Source organism: Sceloporus occidentalis, unplaced genomic scaffold (genome assembly GCF_023333645.1).
Source record: "Sceloporus occidentalis isolate IW3139 unplaced genomic scaffold, rSceOcc1.0.p SCAF_4, whole genome shotgun sequence".
In the NCBI taxonomy this organism is placed as follows: domain Eukaryota; kingdom Metazoa; phylum Chordata; class Lepidosauria; order Squamata; family Phrynosomatidae; genus Sceloporus; species Sceloporus occidentalis.
This window is the reverse complement of record NW_028316984.1, coordinates 102,538,871-102,561,547: the sequence shown is the minus strand read 5'-3', so window position 1 is coordinate 102,561,547 and position 22,677 is coordinate 102,538,871. Positions and strand designations below refer to the sequence as shown.

Here is a 22,677-nt window from a genome sequence, read left to right as displayed (position 1 = left end):
TTAATAAGAACAGCAAACATATTTCATCCAGTTTTTGATCTGTTGTTTACGTAGTGACAACATGCAACAACATTTTTCTAGAAAGGAACAAACATAAAATAACACTGATTAATGAAATAAGAAGATTATGTTTAATGTTATGATTTTTCACAAATAGTTAATTAATTTTACAGCTTTTTAAAGTAGACATCTAAAGTGGGCCCAACTAGCGGACCTAGGTAAGATCATACAGGTGTTATAGAGGGAGTAGAAATTTTAAGTTTCATATAAAGTGTATTATAATCCATTTTATGCAGAAAATAAGAATACAGGCTCTGAAGACCTTAGATCTATAACGTGTATTAAATTGTGTGCTCTGTATGTATTGCCAAGCTTTCCAACAGCAGATGGCATCATTTAGTAACATAGCTGCCAGTGTCAGTTATCAAAACTGGAAAGTACAGATATTAAAGTATTTCCTTAGCATTTAATTTGAATAAAGCACAAAACAGCCTTGATCAAGGTTTTTAATGTTAAATATACATTAGTGCAATAAATTCAAGTTTCATCTTGTTGACAGCACTGTTTAATTTTTTGTAAAGCTATATGAATAAGTATTTAAATAGTTGTTCTCAATAAAAAAGTGAGTATTTTACAAAATTAGTGGTAGTAAGATTGTCTGTTGAAGAAGTTGGCAATGTACACATAATGTAAGTAGTAAGGTATTTCAAACTATACAGAAAATATTATTTTCTTATAGTCCTATTCAGTGAGTTCCAATTGTCTGAGTAAGAATAGGATCTGTTGCAAAGTCAAAGGCTTTTCATGGCCGGCATCCATAGTTTCTGTGGGGTTTTCGGGCTATGTGGCCATGTTCTAGCACAGTTTCTTTCTGATGTTTTGCCAGCATCTGTGGCTGGCATCTTCAGAGAATCTGAAGAATCTGTTAGTGTGTAAGGGGTATTGTGCCAAGGTTATATCACAAGGGATGTATGGTGGTGAGGTGAAGGGAGGATTGTAGTTGAGCTGTGTGCCTACATGTGAATAGGAAGGGAGATCTGGGGGAAAGGGGGGGGGTTGAAAGGGAAAGAGACATGGAAACTATTGAAAGGAACAAATCAGAGATGTGCTTCTTGAATTTCAAAGGGATTGTTCCTGTTAAGATTAAACTGGCATATGCTACTTCTAACTGGATACGTGGAAAACAGCAGCAATGAAGGAAATAGTAGAAGGAATCAGCCTACAGTCTGAAGAAAGACCTGTTGATAAATGTGAAAAGTGCAGTGTCTGTCCTGGGCAGTCTGTCCTGGGCCCAGTACTGTTCAACATCTTTATCAATGACTTGGAGGAAAAAATTGGGGGAATACTTATCAAATTTGCAGATGACACCAAATTAGGAGGAATAGCTAATACTCCAGAGGACAGGATCAAAATTCAAAATGACCTGAATAGACTAGAAAGCTGGGCCACAGCTAACAAAATGAACTTCAACAGGGAGAAATGTAAAGTACTGCACTTAGGGCAAAAAAATGAAATGCACAGATATAGGATGGGGGACACCTGGCTTAAGGAGACAACATGTGAAAGGGATCTAGGAGTCCAAGTAGACCACAAGTTGAATATGAGTCAACAGTGCGATGCGGCAGTTAACAAGGCCAATGCGATTTTAGGCTGCATCAATAGAAGTATAGTGTCTAGATCAAGGGAAGTAATAGTGCCACTATATTCTGCTCTGGTCAGGTCCCACCTGGAATATTGTGTCCAGTTCTGGGCGCCACAATTAAAAAAGGACATTGAGAAACTGGAGCGTGTCCAAAGGAGGGCGACTAAAATGGTGAAAGGTCTGGAAACCATGCCCTACAAGGAACGACTTAGGGAGCTGGGGATGTTTAGCCTGGAGAAAAGAAGGTTAAGGGGTGATATGATAGCTCTGTTTAAATATTTGAAGGGATGTCATATTGAGGAGGGAGCCAGCTTGTTTTTTGCTGCTCCAGAGACTAGGACCCGGAGCAATGGATGCAAGCTGCAGGAAAAGAGATTCCACCTCAACATTAGGAAGAACTTCCTGACAGTAAGGGCTGTTCGACAGTGGAACACACTCCCTCGGAGTGTAGTGGAGTCTCCCTCCTTGGAGGTCTTCAAACGGAGGCTGGATGGCCATCTGTCGGGGATGCTTTGATTTGGATTTCCTGCATGGCAGGGGGTTGGACTGGATGGCCCTTGCGGTCTCTTCCAACTCTATGATTCTATGAGTGATAAAGCATTCAGGTAGTGGTTTTCAAACCTCCACGTGTTTTGAATTTCAGCTTCCAGAAGCACTGGCCAAGTTAGCCAATGATCAGAGATTATGGGAGCTGAAGTCCAAAATATTTGGAGGACCATTTCCCGGTTCAATGGGTATAGCAATGTCTTCAAAAAGCAGATTGGAAGTATGTAGAGAGATCTTGAAGCACCTTTGAGACTAACTGAAAGAAACAAGTGAGCTGCATGAGCTTTCGTAGACTTAAATCTATTTCCTCAGAATCAGATTGGAAGATTAGTTAGCAAATTATTTTAGCCCATTCACCATTAGGACTTTTGCACATCACTTCAGAGCAGCTAAACCACCAGATCCTGTGAATAAGACAGCCTTGGGATTTCTGGCTTGTTTCTCTTTAACAAGCTAGCAAAATAGCCCAGGATCAAATGATGGGTTCTTTCTTTAGCTCATGGCAGAGAAACAATCTGCAGTTCTGGCTCCTTTCACATTCAGACATCATACTAAACAAGCCATGGACAGAAGGGTTGTGGTTTGTTTAGCATTATCTAGTTGAGCCAGCCCAGTCAGACAATATACACTAGCAGAATGCTAATCAAACTCAAGCCATGGTTTCAAAGAAATGCTGGCTTGTTGTGATGTGTAAGCTGAATCATCCAGTACAAATGCAGTGATGCCAGATTGTACATGTTCCAGTAATTAACTGTTAGCAGTGAAAATAAGTTATGGTAATGGCTATGACTCTTCAAGTAAAACTGGTAACTTTTAAGAACTTCTCTCTCCACAAAGGGGTCTGGAACCAAATCCCTGCAGATAGGAAAGGCCTACTGTCTATTTTAAGTTAACAATTTTGTACATTAACTAATGCCCATTTAATATAATGGGGCTTGCTCTTTTATGATTGCTGCTTTAATTACCAATTTAATTTAATTACTAATTACCCCTTCTCTCTCTCTCTCTCTCTCTCTCTCTCTATATATATATATATATATATATATATATATACATAATATTTTTATTAAATATTTTTATAAATATTTCTTTAGATTGAATTCAGAATGTCCCTTCTGTCAATGACAGTACTTTTTCTGTTCTTAGAATGATCTAATATCTGTTAGAAGCTCCACTGCAACAAAGGAGGGGTAATAGTTAACTTCTTACATCACAACCTGGTTCCACCCCTCCAAACCCCCCCCCCCCCCAAATATTAGCTTTCTAGGCAGACCTAGGGGAAAGGAAGAGTTTATGAAAAATGCCTTCCTGCTCTTTGTCTTCAATACTCATGGAAATGCTGAATACAAATCATAATATTTGGAAAGGCAGTATGTTTGTCATATTTGATATTTCAGGATTACGTGGTTGCCTTATTTTTGATACCTGTATTGATATCCACTGTCTGCCATTTGTTTGGGAATATGAGTGGCAGAATCCTCTTGGCTTCCTGTAGTTACTGTTGGCCTTGTATAATTATTTGTTTAACCACTGTGAACAAAATGCTGGATTAGGAAGGCCTTTGGTGTCATCCAGGGGCTGTGCACGCAGCCCCAAAGGGTTGGCCTCCAGGTGCCCCTTAGACAGGCAGATCAAGGCCGTGGCAACCACACGCCATGGCCCCGATCTGGCCTTTCCAGGGCACAAAAAGGAGCCACAAAAATCAGCTCCTTTTTGCACCCTGGCACATAGCCACTGTGCCGCAGCTTTATGGTGCTCCTTTGGCACTGCATTGTGTGGACTCAGTGCCGGAGGAGTGCTGTAATGCCATGCGGTGCAGCACACAGCATCACACTACCCTGGGAGCAGAGCCGGGGTATGCATCATGTAGACATCATGCCCTACTCCGCCCCCCCGCCCCCCCCCAGCCGGCCTTTCAGGCAAGTCTGTACAGGATGTTAGTCAACCATTTCCATTTAAAAAATATTTTCTTATTCAGAGAGGATGACAGGTAATAGTTGGACGACTGTGGATTTTTTTTATGTGTGTTTTATATCTTCCTGATTTTACCAGTTTTTAATGTATCTGTTTTGGTATTCATGTCTAGGAATATTTGTTTATAGGATGTGTTTTTAATAACTTCCACTACTACATTTATGGTCTATTTTTTTTCTTTTAGTTACAACATTAAAATGTGTGTTTATCTACATTTTAAGTAAGTAGAACAGCAGAAAAACAAGACCTTTTTCTGTTTCCCCCCCCTCAATTAGCCAAGCATCTTATTCTAATGGACCTCTCAGCACAAACCTGTTGACAATACCAAAACAAAGATCATCTTCAGTGACTTTGGCTCACAGTATTGGATCAAGACGAGCTGGTAGGATAAAAATGTATTGCTTCTTTTAACTTGTTTATCAGCTATAAAACCATCCGGAGTGATGCAAAATAACAGCAAACATCCCACATAAAATCATCTTTTATTTTTATAAGTGCATCCTAGGTAGAGTATCTGTTTTATTCAGATAAAATAGTTTATTCTTTACAAAGGACTTTAATGGATATCAGTTAAGCAATTCCCTCTTCTTAAAATGTTCAGACTATGATTCCTGTTGCTTATGTAACCAGAAAACCGCTCATATGCAAGTGGTGGTAAGGGTAGCAGTACATTTGGGGAAAACCAAGGTTTTTAGAAGTATCAACAATTTCTGGGGGCCCTAAAGTGGAAACAAAGGGCCCAAACAGACAGGCCAAAATAAAGCTGCTTTGGGTCACTTTGGAGGCATGCTGTTTAAATGACACACACATCTTAAGAGGCCTGAAGCTGTGCCAAAGCTGCGTTCCAGTCCTCAGGACTGAACCATGGCTTTGACGTGGCCTCCGGCCTCTTAGGATTCATGCATGATTTAAACAGCATATGAAGTGACCTGAAGCAGCTTTATTTTGGCCTGTTTGGACCCAAAAACAGTAAGTTCTGAATGGACATGCTGTCCACTATATGTTGACTGATGGTTCGTGCTGGGTGGGAGAAGTTCACACTGTAACATTTTGAGTGCCTATCTTTATGTAACCAAAATGGCACTATCAGTAAACAGAAGAATAGTATCAGCATGCTTAGCAGAAGCCTGAAGTTTTTAGATGGAGGAATTTAAGGAAGTTAATGTCCCAAAACATCCCATAAATGGCTGAACATGTTAGGCAGGTATGAAATGTTACCTGTTTGCTGGGAGAAAAAGAACCAGAAAAACTCCTCACAGTAACATTTTGTTGCTGGAGCCAGTTTTATAGTACCTATGTTGCAAAGTACAGGTTAAGTATAATTTCTCCTGAATTCCAAAACCCTAAATATTCCAAAATTATTCATATAGGTGGCTGAGATAGTGATATCTTAGCTTTCTGATGATTCAGTGTAGACCAATTTTGTTTCATGTACTAAATTATTAAATTATGTAAAATACTGTGAATAAAATTACTTTCAGGCTTATGTGTATGTGTGCAAGAAACAAATGAATTTCATGTTTAGACATCTCCAAAATATTTCATTGTGTATATGCAGATATCCCAAAATCCAAAAAATATTGAAATCCAAATTTGTCTCTGGTCCAAAGCATTTCGAGTAAGGGACACTCAACTTGTACCTACATGTAGATTGTATAGTACTTATTTCAGTCTTAAACACTCTGTTCAAACATGCAAACTTAATTTTATGCCCAATAACAGTCAGCGTGTGTGTATGTATCCTTAAATTAAATCCCTAAAAAAATTACCCAGCCCAACAGGGGTAAGAATTATGTTGTTTTTAATTGCTGTGAAGTCAACTTTGATAATCCAATGAACGTGAGGAAGAAGAGACAAATACTGCAGAGTACCCAATGAAATCAACACACAAAAAAGGAGTGCTCAGTGAATGGCTGCTTTAATTTTTTATTTTGGAAAAACCCAACAAGTTTCAGCCTATGTATATATTTCAGTGGCCTTATTCAGGGGCTGTAGAAAAACATAAAAACAAATATAAATATAAAATTAAAAAAAAACAAAATGACAATGCAGAATGATAACCTACATATAATACTATTTAAAGTCTACATACACTCATCAATATAAAATGTAAGTGCAGAAATTCTGCAGCTGAAAATCTCATTCCATTTACTAGACTGAAAATAAACAAGTAAACCAGCCACAATGTTTTAAAAAAATCATTTATTTTATCAGATGGTCAGGGAAAAGGGGGAGACAAAAGGGAGTGAGATGGATGTATCGTGCAACCAGAGTAGAAAAAAAATTAAGTGAATTTACAAAAATGGGAGGAGATCAAGTTCTTCGTGTAGTCCTCCAGAATCTAAAGATTTTAATTTTAAAATCTACTGTGCTTCTTCTTTAAATAGAATCTTCTCATTATTATTATTTACTTTTTCTATGGGCTCAAGCAGATGAGTGGCTTGGAGCAGCTTGTGGCCACTGCTGCTGCAAGCATGCCCCAATTGCTGTACTTAGGGGGAAACAGACGGGGTGGAAGGGGCAGTTTGAAGCCAACCCTTCTGAAGATGGATTGTGGCCGCAGCAAACACACTCTGCATTTCCAATCTGCCTTGAACCCAGCCGAAACAGGAGCAAATAAGATCCGCTCCTTTTTCTACTGGGCATGGCAGCTTCAAACGCTCTGGTGGTGTGTGGCATGTAAACACTGCCCTGGTGGTGCATTGATTAAATGCCTGTACTGCAGCCACTCACTCAAAACCACAAGGTTGCAAGTTCAAGACCAGCAAAAGGGCTCAAGCTCAACTCAGGCTTGCATCCTTCTGAGGTCGCTGAAATGAGTACCCAGATTGTTGGGGGCAAATTAGCTTACAGTTGTAAACCCCTTAGACACTGCTTAGGCAGTATGAAGCGGTATATAAATGAAGCTTGTTTGTTTGTTTGTATGAAGCCACCCACTTCTGGGCAGCCATCCAACTTCAGGGTGGATTCATGACATGCGGTGTCTAAATGCTGCACTCTAAACCTGCCCGGACAGTGGCTTAAAAGGGCCATCTGCCATAAGTTTTCCATTTTCCACCTCTCACTAATTAGCATTCTGTGGCCACTGAGTAATTTTAGTGCTCACTAGGTTTTTTTGCATATCCTCCAGCACTTAGGATTTTTCACCCCATGATGTTTTTTGGATTTGGACAAATTTGAGAGTTACAATGGGTTTGTTGATACTTCTAGCCTGTGTGTAGTGTTCCATACAGTATACAGTATGGAACACTGTATAATTAAGGAACAACTTTTACCCTTAATATAAACAGTATTCTGCAGGTACTTATTTAATGCACATTCCTAAAGAGCAGTTACTAGGGTTTCTACCCTTTCCTTTCCTAATTCACATATGGTGAAGGGCTTCCTGTTCTTCTTTACTGCTGAGATGATACATTTTGTCATAGTGTGATTTTTGGCTGCATAACAACAAAGCATTTGAAAACATGAAAGCATATAAATGACGATTTCAACTTAGCAAGCCATCTTTGAGTTTCTGAAAATTTTCAGGCTGTATTCTTAAACAAGTATTGAAACAAACTGTCTAAAACCTTAATAAGCCATCTTAAATCACACCCATGTTGTGTTTATGTGTGTATGTTTGAATTTGAGAGATAACACTCCTAATAGCATATATAAGATATGAAACAGATGATTATTGGATTAATATAAATTCTAGACATAGCAAAAAAAAATATGGTCACTTAAGTAAGCATCCTTTGTTTTGGAATCACCCATATACACATGTTATATGTTAGAATATCTTTTTTTAAAATATGCTATCAGACTACTGGATGTTTTTCATGTGTTGAGCCTCTCATATTTTATTTCTTTGGCTTCCCCACACCCTACTCTAATATTAGGAACTTCCCAGAATCTAATTCCGGTGACTTCTCCTAGTAGTGGATTTCTCTTTGGTGGATACCACAGGTCACCTGTAGAATTTCCTGACACTGCTGATTTCCTTACTAAGCCAAGTGTTAATATGCATAAATCTCTGGGATGCACCTTTAGTACTTCAGATTTTCAGCAACAATTTAAAACATCTTCACATTATACATGTAGCAGGTAATGTTCTCTGTTTACTTAATCAAAACTTAAATACCAACTTTTAAACTAACTTTCTATCATATACTTCCATAGGTTGAAAGTGAACATAACTTTCTGATTGGTCCCAGACTATTCTTATTTCATAGGTCAACCATTTTATAGTATGTTTTTCATATTTTGACTAGTTTTCCTCTTATTTTTATTAACCCTACTACCTTTCATGCTTATCTAGTTGGCAGCGGGCTGCAGTAACATAAAAGACTGCATGAATATCCTTGTATTTCCTTCTTTATAGACATCTCTTATATACAGTACTGTTTATTAATAAAACACAGGCCACTGACACCTGAAAAAAATAGTTGTCCTGTTATCCTATCTACACTAGACCTACTGAAATCAGTGGGACCTGTTGGAAGAAGCCTATGCATTCTCTTTCCTCTCATGATATAGATAGGGCCTACCTCCATCCCCTCTTCTTTTCTGAATATCTTTTTCTGAACATTTTAAACTGCCAGTAAGCAGTCAGTAACAGTTCTCCTCTGAGCAAGGTTAACAGCTTTCTTCCTCCTATATTAACTCCAGGTAGATTAGGTTTTTGTTTTGTTATGTGTATATTTATTAAAGCCATGATAATTTGTTTCTTGTTTCTTTGAGTTAGTCATTAATTTTAGGAAAGCATATTAAAATATAATCTGACCCACACTTCTGCTGTACTGCTAGTGAAAGCTAGACTCTGACAGATTTGACTTTCATACTTGCTTGTTTTTTTGTTTGTTTGTTTGTTTCCCTTTAAAAGGGTTAACACCCTGGGAAACTCAAATTGTACCCCAAGGCCCCAACTTATTTACATTAAGTCTTCTAGATAGTTAAGTTAGATGTGGGTAACTAAGGGTTAAGTCCAGTTGTTAGATAAACAAATGTAAACCAACACTTTATGTAAATCACATAAATTCAGTGGGTCTGTTCACTTGGGATGAACAGTAGGATTTAGTCCTAAAGATTTAGTCCAGTGGTATAATGATGCTTTATTCACTTACCTTTCTTGAACCCTTTTGCTTGAGTGCAAATAAAATTGTTTAATTGAGGATATTCTGAATAGGAGTTACCCCTAGTTTAACTCTGGTTTGTCTGTATGATATTTAAGGAAACATAGTATGATATTCAGAAAATTGTGACATGAAATGAGAAATTACAATTGTATCTTGCTTTATTTTCCATAAGTTGTGGACGACAAATATTCAAGACCGTTGCAGCCTCGTTATCTGAATCCGTAACAGAATATCAAAACCACAGATCAGGTGGGATTATGAATCACACACACACACACACGTATCCTTTGTTTTAATTACTGACTAATATTTGTAGAAGATACATTTCTGTACCTAGCAGAAATGTTCCATATGTGTTGAGAACTGTGATCTTGACTCATCTTCAATGGGCTAGAACCCAAAATTTCAAGTGAAGGAACCCTAAAAATTGGAGGGGATTCATTTTTTTGCTTATTCTTTGTGGTATCTTTGCCTCACACAAATAGATTATCCTGCACCTGTGCATAGTAGGGAGTTAGTGCTGAATTCTAGTTCCTTCCACCTTATGGGAGGTGAACTCTGATCCCACCAGTGCTGAATTCTAGTTCCTTCCACCTTATGGGAGGTGAACTCTGATCCCACCTATTGAGATATTTGCATCAAAATTATAATTTATTTTCCCATAAATTACCATAGGAAATGTCAAATTCTAGTTAGGTTTTCATATTGTCTTGATCTATAAAGGTTCCTATAAAATAGCCATTGCAAAGTGCGGAGAGACACTGGCAAAGTGGAATGTTCACAATAGCCAATCAGGGGCAGGCTGACGAAAAGGTGGGGGCCTGCCTGATGAGCAGCTCTAAAAAGGGGGAGGAGCCGTTAAGAGTGTAGGAATGTGTCATGTACTGTTAAACAGAGAAGCGGTTTCAGTACTAATCCTTAATGTGATTCAGACTCCCATGTAAGGAAGAAAGATTTAAATGGACAGAAGTCCAGTGAAGTTGATGAATGTGTTGCCAGAGGTGCAGTTAGAAGTGAAGAGATTAGCCTTAGTGGGATTCAGACTTCCGTGTAGGAAAGGGAGATTTAAAAGGACAAAGAGTGTCCATTGATATTAGCTGAGAGTTTTATAGTCTTTGAGAAGTGAAGAGCCAGTTTAGAGAGGCTCATGACTGCCTTGTTCTGGGGAACTGTGACTTGTGAATAGAGCTAGACTTTCATAGGATTTATCCTCCTAATGAAAGGGCTTTAGTGGAACTTGTATTTAAAGAAATAAAATATAGTTTCAGGTGAAACCAAGTCAGTTAGGGTAGTGGAACAAAGACATTTGTAACAAGAGAAGTGATGTACACATTGTAACAACAAACTTTGAGATCCAACTGCAAAAAATATACTAAATTAAGTTCTGTCTGTAAATAAGTTATTTTTCTTCTTGTTTACCAAGGAGTAGCTTGAAGTAATTTATAAATAAGAACATCAAAAGCACACTACCAAGAATACTTTTTTAAAAAAACTTAATAGAAAAGCCCATATCTGAGTCACTTGTTAAGAGAGTGGACTGGGATAAGAATCGGGGCCAGTGAAAGGACAAAGGGTTAAAGAGATAATTTTGAGGGAAGAAAAACCTCAAACTATATATTGTAAGAGGAGAAGAATCCTGTGTAACCTGGTGGTCACACAAAGTTTGTACTGGAATTATTTTATAGTGGAGTCAGGAAATTTTAATTTTGGATATTAATAGACATTATCAGACTTAATGCTAACTAGAGCTGCAGTTATTTACATGGTAGTTATTTACATAGGTAGTGGTTACAATCATTACTTATGAGAAACTTGATTAGAATGAATATGTAATTAAACCTGCTTCTTAAGACAAACAATTTATCCTTTTAGTCTCAATTTAATTTCCTGTACCTGCATGGACTATTCTGAACCATCTAGAGCTCACTCAGTGTTCTCCCGTTAGAGTTCCCACCCTTTCACTGAACATGTCTATATTTGTTCCTTGCAATTTCCCTCAGCTTCTTTTTGACATCTCTAAATCAACAGCATTCTGGAATACTCTGACAACCTTGATACCCGCTTGAACCATTGGTATGGACTGTTCAAGTACTTTCTATGGAGGAGTTTTGCCCTACAGTCCACTGTGGGTTTGGTGGTGGAGGAAATCTCAGTCAGTCCATGGGTAAAAGCTGACTAAAGCTCACACTAAAGTGAGCTAGAAGAGGTCAACTTCCCCAAATGGTTGCTCATTATTGAGGGACAAAGGGGTTAATTCCTTCAAGGAGAAAAAGAATTTGAGGCACAATCATCGATCAATACCGACATTGGAATCACCATTGGCATCAGTTCTCTCAGTTTTTGTATCTGTTCCTCCTTCAGAAGTGCCTTTAACTGCTCCTGAGTCCCAACAGTTCTGACAATGGCCCCAACAATTCTGACAATGGCTCCTGCAACCAGTCAGTTTTAATCTTCTGGAGAGCAGCATGCTTGATTGTCTCACAAAGCCTCTCGGGTGTTGCCTAGGCATTGACCTTTACCTCCATCACAGAGAAGACAGAAATCTGAATTTGCAGTAATTTACATGACATAGGTAGTGGTTACAATCAATGCACTACAATAGGTAGTGGTTACAACCAGTCAGCTATACAGAGGTCTTATACTTCATCAAGACCATGGTACTGAGATTACCAGTATTGGGAAGATTCTCTGTATATAGCTGTTTGATTTATCAATTAATACTAGCATGAGCATATGTGGAGAAAGCATCCAGGCTCTCATCACTCTCACTTGCCCTCATACTGTGACCAGTACTACCATAGAGAGTATGTGTCTTAACAAAGGTTGAGTTATCAACCCTATTAAAGATGGTCCCATTCTCCTTGGGAGCATATACCACTGGATTCTCCTAGACAGCACTTGCTTTTATCACTTCATCACAGACCTGCACCATCCTTGTCTGTTCCTCAATATTTCTGTTGTCACCTCTGCTAAGAACAATGGCCAGTTTCAAGATTTCCCTCTGTGGTTTCACTGATTCTTTCAATCTCTATGATGCTGATGATGGTGTACTCTGCTCTAATACAAAGTATCATACCCTACTTAATTTCTTTCTTGATCATTCTATTTCTTGTGTTTGAAGGAGTCTTGGTAGTGGTTAAATGCTGGTACTGCAGCCACAATGTTGCAAATTGGCTCCTTCAGGGCTCCAGGTTGACTTATCCTTCCATCCTTTTGTAGGTCAATAAAATGAATGCCCAGCTTGTTGGGGACATTAGGGAGTGATTAGTTCACTATGAAGCGGTATAGAAATGTAAAGTGCTATTGCTGTTAGTAAGTGCTGCTATTGTGCTTCCACTCTCATCTTCTGCTACTCTGTTACTATCAACATCTACAATTCTGGCGTTGTCTTCTGCCTTGTCAGTGGTTGCACCCTCTGTTAGTCCACAGCAGTAACTACCGTTGGAACCATCTGATGACTATGATTCAGACTCGACATCTGCATCTCTGTTGGAGCTCATCCACAAATAATGAGCTAAACCATTTCCCATGCCTCCCACATCTCGATGAATAGACAGAATCCGGCAAGGGGGCGAGGGGCTACATTTCTTTTCAGAACCTCCACCTATCATTGTTGAGGCCACTCAGACAAATTGGGGTAAGAAATCCCATTCTATCCCCCCCCCCCCCCAAATCTGGGGTTAGAAAGTAGACATAGTGGGCAGGTGCCTTTACTCAGAGTAGCAGATTAGCAAATAAATTTGCAATTACATATTTTGCATGGCTGTTTCTCAGCAGCTCATAAAATTTCTCCATGATACTCCTATGCCCTGAAATGTAGAGGGGGGCGGGAATAATCCAAAACTTTTCTCAGGCTGTTGTGACCACTCCATTGTTGTCTTGTGAAGTCCCTCTGATATTGAAGTTCTTGACTTTCCTCTGTGCTAAAGGCCTGTGTTTCTCATAACTCAAAGTGTATTTGGCTGCCATTTCTGCTTACTGCTAGGACCATACCAACAGTCCTTGACTGTTTGTGTACCCACTTGTTAAAAGATTCTTCAAGAGTATGAAACATCTGTACCATCTGATTGCACCATCTGTACCAGTGTGGTCTCTATGAGCTAATGGGTGTAAACTCTTTCAGCCTGTTGACTGCACCTGTTATCTTTCAAGGTCACTTTCCTTGTGACCATCACATCGACTCATTAGGCCTCTGAGCTGTATGTCCTGAGATCTGATCCTCCTTACCTGGCTTTTCATAAGGACAAGGTGGTACAACAGCCAGGTATTTTTTTTCTTCCTAAAGTGATTTTGCAGTCCCATCTTAACCATCCAGTCGTTCTTCTAACTGTCATGTGTAACCCTTTGAATGCTACGGAATCATCTCTTCATCCCTTAGACATTCGTAGAGCCCTTGACTTCTATGACTCATTTACCAAGCACTTCAGTTAATCTCCCAGACTTTTTTCAGTGCTATGGACGTGCAAAGATGGGGATGCCAGTATTTTCTCAAAGACTGTCTAAATGGATTTTGCATTCCTTTTTGTTAATATACAAATTAGCCAAATTGCTTCTACCATTGGGTCTTTCAGCATACCCTGAAAGAGTGACAGCTTTATCAATTGCTTTCATTACATGAGTGTTGTTGCCATGTGGTCTCAACAGTCCACCTTTATTATGCAGTGTACATTGTACTGTAACTCTCTCTTAGGTTGTTTCGTGATTTCTTCACGGCTAGTACAGTATATCCCCCATCTCTGGTAAGTCAGCTAACTAGTTATCCATTTGTGCTGAGTCACAGAGACCACAAAGAGGAAGGATAGGTTGCTTACCTGTAACTGGGGTTCTTCAAGTGGTCATTTGTGAATTCATACAACCTGCTCACCTACCATTACTCATGTCCTGCCAAATATTATTTTTGTGGTGGACTGAGGAGAGTAGCTTGGTGCACTAAAGTATCTACAACAGAGGGTGGTTCCTGCTAAAAAGCTACTCAGCTCTAGAAACTTCCTTGTGTGTCTCTGTGCACAAGAGCCCCTTTCTGTGAGTTCACAGATGACCACTCAAAGAACCACAGTTACAGATGCGTAATCTATTCTTGCAGGAGATTACTCTCCAATGCTAAGTAATCAGTGAGGTGCTTAAGGACCCCTCTTACCCACTGGAGCTTTGTATTCCTTGGATATATGAAGATCATTAGTTTTCTGTATAGATAGACCTGGAAGTTTCTCCTCTGGAATGAGGGGCCAAAGATAGGTCTTTTGGTGTCTTCTTAGCAGTTATCCAAGTGAATGATGTAGATGATAACTCTTTCATGTGAACTGGCTTGTCTTACTTTCTGAAATGATGTTAGAGGGCACTCCTTGTGAAAAGTAGCTATGCCTACTACCTTCTTTGGGGTTGTCTCTGTCCCAAATGACTATGGACGATGATTGTTAACCATTTTACTAGGTTAATGTGAGGCCAAGGGCTGACACTTCCTTTGTACATGCTGTCCTTTCTGCTTTTTCTGGTAAAACATAGAACCTACCTGCAATAAACTACCTTGGTAATTTTCCCATTTTCACACAAAGACAACAGATAAGGAGGACAGGTTGCTTACCTATAACTGTAGTTCTTTAAGCAGTCATCTGAACTCACACAACCCACCCTCCTTCCTTTCTATATTTTGCCTGTTTTCTATTTGTGGTAGACACAGAACTGAAGGGAGAACACAGAGAGTGGTTCTTGGTTCCTGTCAAAAGCTACTCACTTCTGGAATGTTCTGATCATGGCTCTATACAGGTTCAAAACTCATTTCAGTGCATTCACAGATGACCACTCAAAGTACTAGAGCTACAGGTAAGCAAACTTCCTCCTTTCAGTTACTGTTTTGTGGAAGGTTGTCACATAAACAATTGATGAGAACAGGTCAGTACAGGTAGGTAAAATTTCTTTGTTGGTGCAGTGTTGAATCATGTGAACTCCTACTTATACTATAGTGAAGAAACAAATTTACCTCTTCTGCTTTCTTAAAAAATAGGGACCATTTTAGTTGGATATATTTTTTTTCTTTAAGCAAGATGAGGTAATCATCTTAATAAATAAAGCCATAGCTCATACTTTATCAAAAGAAAAAAAATCAGATGTGTGGTATTGTGCCATGTAACAGAATGCAAGTTTCCAGTTATCACTTTTGATTTTAATTAAACTGCTAGCGTTTTTTGCCATTATTTAAGGTGAAGATGGAAATAGTGATGTTTCAAAAGACTCAGCCCACTTTATAGAAAAACAGCAAGTTGAAAGAGGAGAAACAAAAAATCATAATCATCAAACAGATCAAACTGAGAGTAATCAACTGGAGGTAAGTGTATTATTATACTAATACAGTAGCTAAGTGATTTGTGATTTAATAAGCAGTTTAATATTATATTATATAGCACACCTCATTTATATATTTGTCCTGCCTCACAAAACTACAAATCCTAAGATTTTGTTGGATAGAGTAATGGCAGTTAAAGTCGTTAAAGTGCTGCTTTAATTCTGTCATGTGGACATACCCTATTAAGTGTGAGGAGTTCACTGAAAAAAAGAAGCAAAGAGAAGGCAGGAATAAATATCAAATCCATGGGTTTTGAACAGAATAGATTTTAGTTGCCAAATAGTAGTCAAATGTTATTCCACTTTTGTGCTTTGCAATTTTATAGCTAGAATAGCTTCTTGAGTTTATGAAACAAACTAGAGAATATCTTGGGGCTCCTGCCAAGAAAGAAAGAGAGTAAAGGATGTGTGTCGTGCATCTGAATGATAGACGTATTATAAATACAACAATGCTGGTCCAAGTTCATTATCCTGATGTGAAATAAAAAAGTTGTGTGTGTGTTTGTATAGAGCAGTTACTGTATTTTGTTTTTGTTTCACTTGTTCACCTCAACTAAAGTTAGACACATTAAATCAATGAGAATTTGGTGTGTCAACATTTGTAAGTTCCATTTGGTCAGTGAGTCTGCTCTGGTTAGGCCTTTCTTTTTCTTTCTTTTTTAACCAGGAGCCTTAGAAAAATGTTTTATTCTTTTCTACATTGATTATGTATATGTGTTAAGAATCAGATGACATAAAATTGCCCCATTATTCTGTGTAGTAGTTACTAACCTTTGTCTTATAGGTCAGTGTAAGTATTGTACCTTGATTTTTATTGAAAAGCAACCACCCCCTTCTCAGAGTAGAGTGGTGAAAGGCAAGAGCTTAGTACAGTGATGGCGAATGTTTTAGAGACCAAGTGCCTAAACTGCAACCCAAAACCCACTATTTATCTCAAAGTGCCATGTCCCTCTGGCTTTCTAGTAACAAACTCTGGCAAACTCTGTGCTGGGGCTCGTGCCATAGATTCACAACCACTGGCTTAGTATATCCTGGGAAAAGCCAAAAGAAGCACCAAGCCCCCCTCTGCTCTCTCTGCCATGGCACCACTTCTGGCCTATTCGAATGCTTAGGTGGGAAAATGGCAGCAGTAGCTCTTTTGTACTCCCCCTCAAAGTAGCAGTGAGAGAGTAGAAAAGATTGGTGCTGCTTTTAAGTTATCCCAGGAAGGACTAAGTTCTCTCACCTTTCACCACTCTACTCAGAGAGGGGATAGTTTCTTTTTTTGATAGGGAAAAATATGAAAAAAAACCCACTAAAAGAAAGCTCTAGTTTCATAGTCTACTGTGCCTTAACCTTTATCAAAAAAAGGAACTATCTCCTTCTCTGAGTAGGGTGGTGAAAGACCTGTTTGAATGCCTGGGCAGGAAAATGGCAGTGGCAGCAGCCGGGCAGCTGGCCCTGTTGCTTTCTTTTCTTTGTGGAACAACACTTGACTTGTCCAAGGGTCATATCAAAATCCATAATATTGGCCCTAAAACCTGCCCTTGACTTGTTCCTGAATATATACGGTCCTTTCAATAGAAATACACTTGGTAGATGTCCATAACTAATTTGTGTTGCTCTCTGTTTATTATGCTTAATATTTTTAGATAGAGAATGATTATTCATTAGACTTGATGGCAATAGAAGACTATGATTCATTAATAGAGAAAATGAACAACTGGAATTTCCAAATATTTGATCTTGTGCAAAGAATGGGAGATAAATCTAGAAGAATCCTTAGTCAGGTTTGTTGTTTTTTGAATCTGTTTCATATATATTGCTGCTGTTACAGAGTGTAATTACAGATATGGAGAAACGACATACATAAAACTTTTTATTTATGGATGGACAGTACATGAAAAAGTTTTTGTTGGACCTTTATGTTAACAAAAAGACCACAGAAAGAAATTTAAATAGAGCTTGTCAGCCCCTTGTGCTTTCTGTTTTCTTGTTTGTTTCTTTATAATTATTCTTTGGTGTTGTTTTTTTTTAATGAATGAAGTTTAGCCTGGAGAAGAGAAGGTTAAGAGGTGATATGATAGCCCTGTTTATATATTTGAAGGGATGTCATATTGAGGAGGGAGCAAGCTTGTTTTCTGCTGCTCCATAGACTAGGACCTGGAACAATGTATACAAGCTACAGCAAAAGAGATTCCACCTCAACATTAGGAAGAACTTCCTGACAGTAAGGGCTGTCCGACAGTGGAACACACTCCCTCGGAGTGTGGTGGAATTTCCCTCCTTGGAGGTCTTTAAACAGAGGCTGGATGGCCATCTGTCGGGGATGCTTTGATTTGGATTTCCTGCATGGCAGGGGGTTGGACTGGATGGCCCTTGCGGTCTCTTGCAACTCTATGATTCTATGAAATAGTTATATGACTATTGACCTTCACAAATAAAGTAGTAAGGTTCTGAAACCAGCTGTTGATGTTGAAGTTTGAACCTTAAGAAGAAACCTAGTTTGTCAATATAGTACCATCCTGAATTACAGTGCCATAATTAAGGCCAAAACCTTAAGAAAGGGAGTGGAGAACCACTAAAAGAAAGCTGTAGCCTCATAGTCTGCATTCTTCAATCCCCTGTCTCACATGAGGTTCTGGAGGGTCTCTTGATTTATAATTATGAACAGTTTTTGAAGAATTGGTGGAACTGCTGTGAGGGAGAATGGAATGTGAATATTTATCCTAGTTGATCATACTTCTTTGTATCCAAACCTATGTATTTCAAAATGTAAAACCTAAAAACAATTCAAATGTAAATAATTTGCTTTACATTCTGTAGAGTAAAAATAATTATGTTATATGTTTAGGTTGCATTCACATTGTTTCAAGACACTGGTTTATTTGAAATTTTCAAAATTCCAACTCAGCAATTCATGAACTACTTTCAAGCATTAGAAAATGGTTACCGAGACATTCCCTGTAAGTCATGCCTCATAGCATTAACCTTGTTTGGTCCTCTGAGCCATACTACTTTCTTTAAGGTTTTACCCATATTACATTTGCAAAATAGCTCTAAGTACAGTTTAATACAATGATAGTGATATGTTTTGTTATGCATTATGGAATAATAACAAATAAAACAAATTTCAATAAATCTAGTAGCAAAACTGAATAAAATGAAGATTGTGTAAATCAATAATTAAGATTGGAAAATGAGTTGCAAAGAAATACATGGGATCGATAAAAGTAATAAAAAGTTGTATGCTAACATTTCTAAAAATTGACTTCCTTCTAGTTTAAATTTGTCTTTACGGTGGGGTATACATATTCTACAAATTTAAATTAGCTTAATAGCAATCTTAACAAGTTTTGTTGACTAAAGTAGTGCAATAGTAAGGAATTTTGAACAAAATCTCAGAATCCACAATCATAGGAGTTCATATGTGCCATAATTTTCTAAACTGAGACAAATATTAATTTTGCAACATAACCCATACCCTTTTTATTCCTTTCCATAGTTCCACAAATGTCCTATTTGGTAATGTTTACCTGCAATGGTGTTTTAGTATTCTTGAAATAATTGTGTTATGCATGTTGTGTGAAATTACTTTTGTGCAAGAGTTAGTACACCTCATTCTGGGCACATCACTAGGGCAGGAGTGTGTGGACTGCATAGGGTGATACCTTTGCCAAGAGAGCCCAAGGCTGTGCAGAAGCTCAAACAGGTCAGCCGCACAGCGAACCAGTTGAAAGCTCACCACAGCTGCTGCGTTCTGTCTGTTCTTCTCTGCTCCTTTGTGGTCTCTTAGCCAAGAGAGCCCGAGATGGCAGAGCAACCCAAACAAGAGGTGGCAGCGCAAGCCTATTGCAGACTCACTGCATTTGCCACCTTCTGGTCATTCTTCTCCACTGTCTTGAGCTCTCTCGACCTTGACCAAGAGAGCCCAAGACTGTGGAGAAGCCCAAAAGGGAGGTGATGATGCAGGAAACTGGTTGCAACCACGTATGGGGTGAGGTAAGAGATGGCTGCAGTGGGTGGAGGGAGTGGCTGGGGGAGTGCCACATAGCTTGGGTAGGGAAGAGAGGGTGACAGGAGGCAGTCAGGAGGGGAAAGGCAGAGGGCAAGTGCCCCCCGCCTGCTGATGTTTGTTCTTCTGCCACCCCCTCCCCTTCTGCTCTTTCCCCATGTTGTCTCCCCTTGAGTGTCTGCTTGGGGATAACAACATGAGTTTACCGCACTGGGGGCTGTACCAACAGCCCCAAAGGAGCGGCTCTGTGCTGCCTTGGATGCGCGGGGTTGGGGACACGGCAACCAGACGCCACACCCCCAACCCGCCAGGAAAAGAAGCCCCGAAAAAGAGCTTCTTTTGCCGGCGTTGTTTGTACATATGAGCAATGTCGTCATGGCACGCCCCGTGTAAACGGTGGCACACCAAGATGGCGCCCACAGCACGGGAGCTCTACCAAGTCCTACTTTCAGCCCCAGGCCAGCGCAAAGTGCTGGTCTGTACCGGGCCAGGGTGACACAAGCCTTAGTGATGCCACTGCCCCATTCTGAGAATTTTCTAGCACAGCATATATTGAGGATGTGACTCTTAGACTGTGCTCCATTTAGAATTATGTGGGCACATTATCCAAAAGTTAATTTGTTCTTCCCCTTTGTTACAGGCATTAGGTTACCCTGATGTTAGTCCAGTTACTTTAGGGCAGATTTGTGTAATGTGCACCCTTTCAAACTTTGCTGAACTGCAATTCCCAGCATTCATCATCATTGGCTCTGCTTAGTGGAGCTGCTGAGACTTGCAGTTCAGCAACATCTGAAAATATGCACATTTATCATACACCTGACCTAAGATAAACAGACTAACATTGGTTTCCAACCTTGCTTCAAAGAATGGCAAAAACGTCTTAGGGAAGCAATATAGACTGGAGGACAAAACTGTTAAGACTGTTAAGGAATGGCTTGTAAACAAAGCAAAATGCCTTTGGAATAGATATTTGGAATTCTGTGTATTCTATTTGCAACAAAATATTATGTGTCATTTTACTTGTCCCTCCCTGAGAAATGATATTGTATAACTCTAAAGACAAAGAAAGGAGAAATCACTATGATAAAATGTTAGAGCAATTATTCTGCAAAAGATGGCTTCCCATTCCTTGCCACCCTGTCACTATAATGTTTGCCTCAGTCCCAAGCATCAACACTTGGCTGTGTACATAGTGAACGGAATGTTTTGGCCATTTCCCCACTCAACATTAAATTTGATCATTTTTTAAATGAAAAGTTTGGAGGGAGGGAGGGAGGGAGCAGGCTCCAGAACAACTTCAGGTCTTTTTATCATATATTGGTTTGACTCAACCCCCTCTGTCTAGGTATTTAAATCTTAGTGGATCACATTGTGGTATAATACGTTGAGTTGCATTTCTGAATATTTTTTTACTTTGATGGCAAGCAGGAAAGCAAGTCAGTTCCTGATGGGGAAGAACATGACTTTCGACTTGAGTTAGTGGTTTGCCACTGCTTCTGTCCAGTGTTTTCTTGACTCTTGGATTTCAGCTTACCCTTTCTCTTTAGCTCTGTACTCTTCTCTAGTAATTTCCTACTCATGTGATTTTTCTTCCTAACTCAGCTTCCTAACATCAACTCTTTCTGCCTCTGTCAAGCCACTCCCATACTCCAGTTAGCAGTGCATAATCCTTTCTGTTTTAAGACACTATGTAGAATTTTCCTAGTTGAAGTTATTTCATCAACCTTCTGTGACCAGACTTTCTGCAATGGAACTAGGTATGTTCATGAAAATCCTGCAAAAGAAGCTCAACCAGTGGTCTACAGAATAGCTTGCAAGCAGGCATTAGGTGATTGTAAGGTTTTTATCTTAATTTGTTAAAATAACATTTAATTTTATAAATTGATTTTAGACCACAACCGAATACATGCAACAGATGTTCTTCATGCTGTGTGGTATCTAACAACAAGACCAATTCCTGGATTTCAGCAAATACACAGTGGTTCCTTGACAGGAACTGACATTGGTATGTGGTTTGGTTTTTTGTTTTTGCACAACAAGGTTTGGGCCAATAAAATAAAATGGATATATTTCAGATAATTTTTAAAATATCCTCCTGATGTTTCTTTCTTTCTTTTTTTTTTTTTTACATGAAGGTTTCATGTTTGAAAGATAAATCTAACAGACGATGTCATTTACAATCAGTGTGTCTGATTTTAGGATAATTGATTGAATAATTGCTGACATGCTTTGTTTTCTTGCCAAAGAAACGGTTTCACTTAGATCTCTTCTGAATGAGGCCTATATCTTCTTGTAGGAGTCAGCATGTTTCTAGCAACTCAACTACATTAGGCTAATATTTCTTTATTTAATTAGGAAATGAAACATCTCAGACTAAAAATACCTAAGGTTAAACTATTTAACTTAATTAGAACTTTTTCTTAATCCAAGTGAAGAAGTGAAATAGTTTTGAACATTCAATATTCTCTTTAATTAATATAGATGCATCTTAAAATGTTGTTAAGTTCACTATTATTTATAATAATAATAATAATAATTTTTTATTTTTATACCGCCCTTCCATAGATCAGGGCGGTTCACAGCAAATATCAATAAAACAATTAAGAATACATAAAAACACCCCTCTCTCACTGACCCCTCCCCCCTGGTAAAAAGCCACCACAGCGGCAAGATAGTCCTCCGCAGTTCTGGGGAGCTTCTTCCCAGGTGACATGGGGGGGGGGGCAGTGGCAGAAGTAGTCCTCCACCAGCTCTCAGGCAGTCCCCGATGTTGCTGGGTCTGCCTGATGGCTCCCTCTGAGGCCGAGATGACAGTTGAAGAGGGAGGGGCCTCTTCCTTCAGGCAGTCCTCGATGTTGCTGGGTCTGCCTGATGGCTCCCTCTGAGGCCGAGATGACAGTTGAGGAGGGAGGGGCCTCTTCCTTCAGGCAGTCCAAGATGTTGCTGGGTCTGCCTGATGGCTCCCTCTGAGGCCGAGATGACAGTTGAAGAGGGAGGGGCCTCTTCCTTCAGGCAGTCCTCGATGTTGCTGGGTCTGCCTGATGGCTCCCTCTGAGGCCGAGATG

General features: G+C 39.2%; 1 protein-coding gene across 2 annotated transcripts in view; it reads left to right on the top strand.

Moving 5' to 3' along the window:
• LOC149314430 (cGMP-inhibited 3',5'-cyclic phosphodiesterase 3B-like) overlaps window positions 1-22,677 on the top strand; it is a 94,960-nt gene that overhangs the window by 58,274 nt on the left and 14,009 nt on the right. For both annotated transcript variants that reach the window (XM_089521104.1, XM_089521105.1), the window contains 7 exons: window positions 4,438-4,544; window positions 8,044-8,248; window positions 9,452-9,528; window positions 15,477-15,601; window positions 17,250-17,387; window positions 18,452-18,563; window positions 21,504-21,617. In XM_089521104.1, the coding sequence (XP_089377230.1) occupies window positions 4,438-4,544; window positions 8,044-8,248; window positions 9,452-9,528; window positions 15,477-15,601; window positions 17,250-17,387; window positions 18,452-18,563; window positions 21,504-21,617 (878 nt within the window). The remainder of the gene's footprint in view (window positions 1-4,437; window positions 4,545-8,043; window positions 8,249-9,451; window positions 9,529-15,476; window positions 15,602-17,249; window positions 17,388-18,451; window positions 18,564-21,503; window positions 21,618-22,677) is intronic.